Consider the following 9509-nt stretch of genomic DNA (forward strand, 5'->3'; position numbering starts at 1 on the left):
CTGGTGTGAGTTGTCTCGTGATACATAGTTTCTCTGGTCTGTTATGTCTCCACACCAGGTGTCCAGTGACTCTGTGAACCGCACGTTCACGGCTCTCATCATCTGTGAGAAGGGAAATGAGGAAGGTGACGGAAAAGTCACTGACCACACCGCATTTCCTCACCTCTATAATACGGCTCTCTTTATACCCGAAGGTTGGTTGACCGGCACTGAAATGATGCAGATCATCTAATCACCAATTTCCATAGCTTAAGTCATTTACAAAGAAAATTGGCTGAGCTTTGACTTTTCCCCCAATTTTTAAATAGAGAATTTGCTCTTTTTTATATAATTAAAGATAAAACATTGAAATATGACTGAAATATGCTGGTTTAACCTGAGTTTAAACCAAATTTAAATGGACCAAAGGTTAAAGTGGTTTAAAAAAAGCTGCAGTCATCATAAATTACTGATCAACAGGTTTTAGACTTCTTTTTATAATATGCCCTTTAAGATGAAATGAGGCATTTTTAAATGGGTTTTTAAACCTATTTAAACTGGCAGTTTTGATGGGGCTTTAAGCCGTATAAACAGTGGTTTAAACTGGGAATAAATGAAGATAACATAATTTTATATGGTTTTCTTCTGTGGACTTTTGTTGGATGCCATTGCAACATCTCAATATTTTCAGTTTTGAGAATTGCAATTGCATATTTTTTGTAACATTGACCCCAATTTGTACAAATGATTTCTTTTTAATCCAGTGATGCCATAAAATGTGGATCTGTGTGGCCGTATTTGATTAATTCAGTTCAAAATTGAACCACTTTATCCGTGTGTAAGATGAATCCTTCCAACATGTTTAAGTCATACTTCAAACTGTTTGAATTCAAAAGTTATGACCTTGGGTTTAATCTTTAAAAGTCTTTTCAAGGACAAAGGTCATGTGACCAAGGAAAAAATTGAAATATGTCTTCATATTAGTGTTTCATAGTAACAATAGGTGGGTTTTTAACAAATAACTTACAATAGCTATTGTAAATGAGTCTGACTTTTCAAGGTCAGTGAAGGTCAAAGGTCATGTGACCAATAGAAATGTGGTGTAGGACTTCATATTGGTGTTTAATAACAACCGTAGTTGGAGCTTTAACCAAATCCTCAGAACAGCCTTTCTAAATGCCCGTATACATTAGCATTGGGCCCATAATTTGACCTTGACCTGTGACCTTAATTTCTAACAGATTTTTGTCTGAATCAAATTACATTGTTCTTGGCTGATCCTCATTTGGTCCACGAAGTTTTATACAATTTGGACATACTGTCCACGGACATAGGACTAAAGAAAATACCCCTGGATGAACTATTTGATGTGCATTGGTATAATAATTCATTGTCAAAATAATCAGTTGATTAATTGCTATTTAAAGCAATCAAAATAGAGGCAGTATCTGCAGTTCCAACGAAATCCTCATGCAGATTCACACTCTGGTTTCCTCTTGACTGTGTTTATCCCAGAATCTTCCAGGCATGTACATTTACAATGGCGAGTATATTTAAAGTGTATGTTCTGTGTATGGGGCAGCACAGTGGCTTAGTGGTTAGCACTGTTGCCTCACAACGAGAAGGCCATGGGATCGATTCCCACCTGTGGCCTTTCTGTGTGGAGTTTGCATGTTCTCCTCGTGTCTGTGTGGGTTTCCTCCTGGTGCTCCGGCTTCCTCCCACATCCAAAGACATGCAGGTTAGGTGAATGGGAAACATTAAATTGTCCGTAGGTGTGCGTGCGGGTGTGAATGTGTTTGTTTGTCTATATGTGGCCCTGCGTCCTGTCCAGGGTGTACCCTGCCTCACGCCCTATGACTTCTGGGATAGGCTCCAGCCCCTGCGACCCGATCTTCGATAAACTTTGAAGGTTGTGTGTTCTGTGTATTTTTAATCTTCTTGTCAGGTCCATGTAGCCACACAGTACAGAAACTGAAGCTACATGACATTTCAGCTATCACGATGAAAACCATCAAAGTGATTCCTGACAGGATCATCGATAACTACAACAAGAGGCAACAGCCACGATTCAGGTGCCAGTGTGTTTGATGTCTTTATTCTGGGTTATGAGAGTCTGAAACATCTCCTCAGTAATAAAACCCCAGAATGCCATTTTCAGTATTTCTCTCTCCTCGTCAGGCATGATCCTCCTGGCCAGGCCATCTCTACAGCCACCCAGGAGCTCCTGAGATTGGCTGAGGCCTGTCCTGGGGGGATAGCAACCCTTGACCCTGTCAATGATCTCCAATTAAAGAGTGTTGATGTGGTCGAGAGCTCCATGAGGCTCCGCGTGCTGCAGGAAAGCCTCAAAGATTATAACTGCATCCACTCACCAATGTTCTCAGAGCAGGTCAGTGTTGGAGTGTCAAGATTTTGTTTAATGTCCCGGCACTATGTACTGTACATAGTAAGGTTGAGCCTGCGTCTGTTTGGACACATTCTTGTTGTTAACATTAAATGGCAGACACTTCTGATCAGATGTTGTGGTTAACTGACATGCGCTTACCCGCCACTTTATTAGGTACACCTTGCTGAAACTGGGTTGGACCCCCTTTTGCCTTCAGAACTGCCTTATTTGTTTGAGGCCTAGACTCAACAAGGTGTTGAAACCATTCCTCAGAGATGCTGGTCCATATTGACATGGTGGCATCATGTAGTCGGCCATTCAGCCAGTCTGCCCATTCTCCTCTGACCTCTGACATCAGCTGTCGCATACTGGATATTTTCTCTTTTTCGGACTATTCTCTGTAAACCTTAGAGATGGTTGTGCATGGAAATCTCGGTTTCTGGAGTACTCAGACCAGCCTGTCTGGCACCGGCAACCATGCCATGTTCAAAGTCACGTAAATCCCGAGTCGTCTTCATCACGTCTAGATGCCTAAATGCATTGAGTTGCTGGCATGTGATTGGCTGATTAGATATTTGTGATAACAAGCAATTGAACAGGTGTACCTAATAAAGTGGCCGGTGAGTGTATTGTCTTATATTGAGGATTAAGTGAATTTCCTTGTGTGTATGTATGAAAGCTCAGCAATAATATATGCGGTAAATACTTAATACTTACACTGTAGGGGGAGTAGAAGAGCTCATTAGAATTTGAGGATGTTTCGTTCAGATAGTTTCATATTGCAGTGTAGGCAATACCGGAGAAGGTTTCATAATAGATGTTATATTTTCAAATATATGATTGGAACAGAAAATGGATGAGATATACAAATATACTAATGTGGCTACTAATTTGCATACTTCATTTCCAGAAATGACTGAAGAATATTTAATAGGAGATATCAAAATCACAACATAAATATGTAGTTGTGGGGAAAGCCTTGAGGCAGCTTTGCTGTGATTTGGTGCTATATTAAATTAAATAAATTGAAATTGTTGACACCTTTGCAATGAAATGCATGGATATGCTAATTAGGGCGTTGATTTGCAAACACATTAGCAAATTTTTGTGAAAAAAGGTACCTAAAACTTTGCAAAATATTGGTATTTGCAGAGTGTTTTTTTATCTTTTTAAGTGAGATTTGTATTATTTAGATGTACATTGCAATGTCACTGAGTAGTTTTGTAAAGATTTATCTTACATCCAGCACGTCACAAATCTCCCTGCTAGTTTCAGACTGATGCAGTTGCCATTTTCATGGCCAGCACCCAAATTCATTGAAAACAAAAATAAAAGATAAAATCAAGGTAAAACCTAATGGAAAAAATACAGAATTTTAATATTTTTCCATTGTTTGGCTTCCTGTCTGGGTGCATAAGCAATGAGCACCAAGATGGCGTTGCCCAAGAAAAGGTCAAGGATCAGCAGAAGGATACCCCTGAAGGAATATGGAACAAGGCACTCAAGTTCATCACCTCAGGCAGCATTGGTGGATGGCTTTACATTCACACACAAACTCAGTTCTATCATCTGAGTCCACCATCTAAATAGTAATGCACCAGATTCAAGCACACACGACTTGTAAGGGCAGTGGCAGGTGACCATCTGATTGGTGCACTTGCGTAATGCACTTTAAGCCGTGCCCTATAGATTGTGCAGATAGGGCCCACGTTCTTTTGTGTATCAGATGTACATTCCTGCTGGCTACATACATCTTTATTACATATTTTAAAGTGTGCACTCTTGTGCTTTGACCACCATACTGCAGAATTGTTGAGCATGCCTGGCCTTTTGCATGTGCACTGTTCAACTCACAGTGAAAAACCATCTGTTTGGTCAAATTGTCACAACTCGGACTGAAACACCTGCTGACATCTCAAGATGGAAATTGATAACATTTTGTTTATCAATTCTGTTTTATCAGTCCGATTCTTTATCAATTCCTGATCAGTTTTCTGTGTGGGAAAAATGTAGCCTGACACAGGTTTTCAGCATCAGTGCAGCTGTTAATCTTGTTAGTAGATGCAGAGTTGAAGAGTTGATAACATCTGAGGGATTTTATGTGATTTGAGCCGGCATCACTGGAGTTCTTATGTTCAGTGTTGGGTGCCTCTTTGCTGTTTTTCTTTTTCCTGTTTAAATCTGTGATGTAGCTGCAGTTGAGCATCAGGACATCTTTGTAGAATGGACTCAAACAGTGGTAATCCACAGTTCATGCACATTTGTTTGACAGCATTAAAGCAGAAATACAAATGTTTGACACTGTCAGAAAGCAAATATTTGCAATCCCCCTTCTGTTTCACTCCATTGTCAGCTGGCTTTTATCCTTCCATCATTCCTCTTCTTATCTCTTATTTCACAATCATAACCTCAGATTTCCCCCTCGAGTTTTTTGCTTTCATGTTTCATATCCTGCTTTCTTGGCAGCTTGGTGTAGGTGATAAGATGGAGCCAGATGTTCTATAATTACACGAGAATGCAAGAAGCTGCAGCTCGTCACTCTCACAGGAACAGAGTGTCACTTACACAATCTCGCACACGTGTACATCTCCGCTGTAAAGCAACAATCTCTTCATTGCAAAATCAGAACCTTGTCACAGCAGCTTCACCGTTCTTTGTATATTTCTACAGTTTTGTATGTACTGGAAAATAAGCGCTGATACATTGCAGCTGCTTTGTTAAATAATTAACGTCAGTGGCTTTATTTTCACGCAAAAATTACACATGATGAATGTACAACAGGAGTCGTTTTCTTCACTGCTAAAATGCAGCATTGCTTTTTTTCCCATCGAAATGAGGTCAGGTACCTCGATGCTGTTATTGTGCCGCTAGAGATGAATAATGTGTGTTTGTTTCAGTTTGCACGGGTGAAGGAGAGGATGAGTATGCAGGAAGAGCTGGACAGGCTGCTGTTCCTTGTGTCGGATCAGTCTCTGTCTCTGCTGCCTGAATATCACCAGAGGATCAAGGTTTGTATCAGACATTTGATGTGCTACACAGCAATAAGCCGTAAAGTTGGATTGTCATATTTAGTTTTCAGGATGATGTCAAACCCTGCACTTGTGAGCAAGATTACTTCAGTAGTACTGACCCGATTGTCACAAAACTCGGTATATGCGTTACCCATAGTGACCCCAAGAAACCTATTCATTTTGGGGTCAAAGGTCAAGGTCACTGGTGGTACTTTGTAAAGCTCTTGTGAATGCAGCAACCACTATCCTAATTGCCTGATTGCCACCAAACTTGTGAAGTGTGTTAAGGCATGATGACCCCCCCCCCCCCCCCCGGAAGCCTATTGATTTTGTAGTCAAAGGTCAAAATCACTGAACTGTACTTTGTAAAAGCCTTCTGCAGAAAAGTGTCGCTTATCAATGTTTGCACAGGGCACCATGAGTTAGTTCAGATCATGTGTGTGTTTGTTTTCTTTGTTTCTTTTTAAATCTGGCCTCTTTTTGTTTGTTTTTTTTTACTTTGTCTTTAATTCAAGTGAAGTTGGTGAAACATTTGCATGGTTACAGTTTCAGCAGCATAGGTCATTCCGTACAAACCCAGTGAATGCTTTACTGTCCTGGTGGTGCTCTCCAGGTTCTGCAGTCGCTGCAGTACATCGATAGCAGCGGCGCGGTGCAGCTGAAAGGCCGCGTAGCATGTCAGATCAGCAGCCACGAACTGCTGCTGACGGAGCTACTGTTTGAGAACGTCTTGAGCCCCCTGGCACCAGAGGAGAGCGCCGCCCTGCTGTCTTGTTTGATCTTCACACAGAACACACAGGTGGAGCCTCACATTACCAACACACTGCAGGAGGTAAGGAGTGGAACTGTGGATTTGTTTTTTTTAACTTAGAATTCTTATTTACCCTCCGCACTGTCTGTAGGTGTCACTGAATGGCAAAGTCACCTTCTGATACACTTGTGACAAGCTAATCTGGCTCCAGTGTTATGTATGTGTCCTACATTTTCAGATCTGATCACAACTACACTTTTTGCATATCCAGTGCATATATGACACTCTTATCTACTTTCTGTTTCTCTTCAGAAAACTATTTTAGGAATAAGGAATTTTTAGGAATAAAGGTGAGCTGCAGTAACTGCAGAGACATGAAGCTGATCAGCCACAGCATGAAGTTATGGGAAAGAGTAGTAGAAGGTATCCTTAGAAAGAAGTGAAGTTCCGTGAGCAGCAGTGTGGTTTCTTGCTGAGAAAGAGCACTACAGATGCAGTGTTTGCTTTGACAGCCCTGATGGAGAAGTCCAGAAAGAGTTACATTGTGTTTGTGGATTTACAGTAAGCTTCTGACAGAATGGAGGACCATTGCCTCCCCAAGATCATGCTGTATGGCGAGGTGTCCACTGGCCATTGTGATGTGGGCACAGAAGAAACGATACAAGGACTGTTTGAAGAAATCCCTCTGTGTTTGTCACATCGACCATGGCTTAGCTTAGTATCGCTTAGCAACCCGAGCTGCGAAGTGCAATGCCTGGCGTCACATCATCAACCATTCTGTCTCCTCCTTCGAAGACTCCTGCAGAGTCACCCTTAAGGACAAATAGTGTATAATCATTTTGGGATTACTAGGAGTGCCCTTGCATGGTTGACGTCATACCTCACCAGTTCTCACTGTGTTTTGTACAATAACACTACCTCTAACCTTAGTGACATGAAATTTGGTGTTCCACAGGGGTCTGTCTTAGGCCCCCTGCTTTTCTCCCTTTATATAGCACCCCTTGGGCACATATTGCAGCGTTTTGGGATTACCTTTCATTGCTATGCTGATGATACTCAGTTATACATGCCGATAACTGCTGGTAATCTCATCCACATAAAATCCTTAGATTTCCTTGCATCAGTGAAAAGCTGGATGTCTGACAACGTCCTACCTTTAGACTCTGATAAGTCTGAAATGATGGTTCTTGGTCCAGTGAGACATCGGCATCAATTTGACCAGGTAACGCTTAGCCTAGGCTCGTGTGTCAAACGTCACACTGACAAAGTGAGGAACCTTGGGGTAATTTTTGATCCTGTGTTGTCCTTTGACCTCCACATTAGAGATATTACAAGGATTGCTTTCTTCCATCTGCAAAATATAGCGAAGATTCATCCCATCCTGTCTATGGCTGATGCTGAGACCCTGATTCATGCGTTTTTCTCTTCTTGATTGGACAACTGTAATGTTATATTTTCTGGTTTACCGCAGTCTAGCATTAGGGGTCTCCAATTGGTTCAAAATGCTGCTACCAGACTTTTGACATGAAGCAGAAAGTTTGACCACATTACACCCATTTTGGCAACTCTTCACTGGCTTCCTGTCCCTGTGAGATCAGATTTTAAGGTTCTGCTACTAACCTATAAAATTGTTCACGGACTGGCACCTCCCTACTTAACTGACCTAATTAAACCCTACGTACCGGCCCGGGCTCTGCGTTCTCAGGGTGCAGGACTACTTTGTGTCCCCAGGGCGAATAAAAAGTTTGCAGGTTACACAGCTTTCTCTTATCGTGCCACTGTTCTGTGGAATGATCTCCCTGCATCAATAAAACAGTCAGATTCTGTGGAGACTTTCAAGTCCAGACTTAAAACACACTTACTTTCCCTTTTGTATGGCTAGCACACTGGCATAGTATGTTACTATGCTTTTTACTCTTTTAATTCATTTTATTAGGAAACAGAGCGACCTGTGGCCTCAACTTTATCTAAATTCTCGGTCTTTTAGTGAAACATAGGGCTAGTGGCTGGTGATCATCTTAGTATTTCTTCTGTTAATGCTGACAAATTATACTGTATTTGTTGTCTTTCCGATGCCTATACTCAACAAAAATATAAACGCAACACTTTTGGTTTTGCTCCCATTTTGTATGAGATGAACTCAAAGATCTAAAACTTTTTCCACATACACAATATCACCATTTCCCTCAAATATTGTTCACAAACCAGTCTAAATCTGTGATAGTGAGCACTTCTCATTTGCTGAGATAATCCATCCCACCTCACAGCTGTGCCATATCAAGATGCTGATTAGACACCATGATTAGTGCACAGGTGTGCCTTAGACTGCCCACAATAAAAGGCCACTCTGAAAGGTGCAGTTTTATCACACAGCACAATGCCACAGATGTCGCAAGATTTGAGGGAGCATGCAATTGGCATGCTGACAGCAGGAATGTCAACCAGAGCTGTTGCTCGCGTATTGAATGTTCATTTCTCTACCATAGGCCGTCTCCAAAGGCGTTTCAGAGAATTTGGCAGTACATCCAACCAGCCTCACAACCGCAGACCATGTGTAACCACACCAGCCCAGGACCTCCACATCCAGCATGTTCACCTCCAAGATCGTCTGAGACCAGCCACTCGGACAGCTGCTGGAACAATCGGTTTGCATAACCAAAGAATTTCTGCACAAACTGTCAGAAACCGTCTCAGGGAAGCTCATCTGCATGCTCGTCGTCCTCATCGGGGTCTCGACCTGACTCCAGTTCGTCGTCGTAACCGACTTGAGTGGGTAAATGCTCACATTCGCTGGTGTTTGGCACGTTGGAGAGGTGTTCTCTTCACGGATGATGCGAAGGAGATGTGTTGCACTGCATGAGGCAAATGGTGGTCACACCAGATACTGACTGGTATCCCCCCCCAATAAAACAAAACTGCACCTTTCAGAGTGGCCTTTTATTGTGGACAGTCTAAGGCACACCTGTGCACTAATCATGGTGTCTAATCAGCATCTTGATATGGCACACCTGTGAGGTGGGATGGATTATCTCAGCAAAGGAGAAGTGCTCACTATCACAGATTTAGACTGGTTTGTGAACAATATTTGAGGGAAATGGTGATATTGTGTATGTGGAAAAAGTTTTAGATCTTTGAGTTCATCTCATACAAAATGGGAGCAAAACCAAAAGTGTTGCGTTTATATTTTTGTTGAGTATATATATATATGTATATATGTATGTGTATGTATATGTATATATGTATGTATGTGTATGTATATGTATATATATATGTATGTGTATGTATATGTATATATATATGTATGTGTATGTATATATATGTATGTGTATGTATATGTATATATATATGTATGTGTATGTATATGTATATATATATGTAT

The 9509-nt window shown here is 41.3% G+C and overlaps 1 protein-coding gene across 1 annotated transcript in view; it reads left to right on the top strand.

Annotated features, from left to right (window-relative positions):
- skiv2l (SKI2 homolog, superkiller viralicidic activity 2-like) overlaps positions 1-9509 on the top strand; it is a 35568-nt gene that overhangs the window by 22182 nt on the left and 3877 nt on the right. Inside the window, exons 23-27 of the mRNA XM_034160234.1 lie at positions 59-194; positions 1928-2054; positions 2161-2371; positions 5266-5376; positions 5993-6211. Coding sequence (XP_034016125.1) covers positions 59-194; positions 1928-2054; positions 2161-2371; positions 5266-5376; positions 5993-6211 — 804 coding nt within the window. The remainder of the gene's footprint in view (positions 1-58; positions 195-1927; positions 2055-2160; positions 2372-5265; positions 5377-5992; positions 6212-9509) is intronic.

Source organism: Thalassophryne amazonica, chromosome 20 (genome assembly GCF_902500255.1).
Source record: "Thalassophryne amazonica chromosome 20, fThaAma1.1, whole genome shotgun sequence".
Taxonomy (NCBI): Eukaryota; Metazoa; Chordata; class Actinopteri; order Batrachoidiformes; family Batrachoididae; genus Thalassophryne; species Thalassophryne amazonica.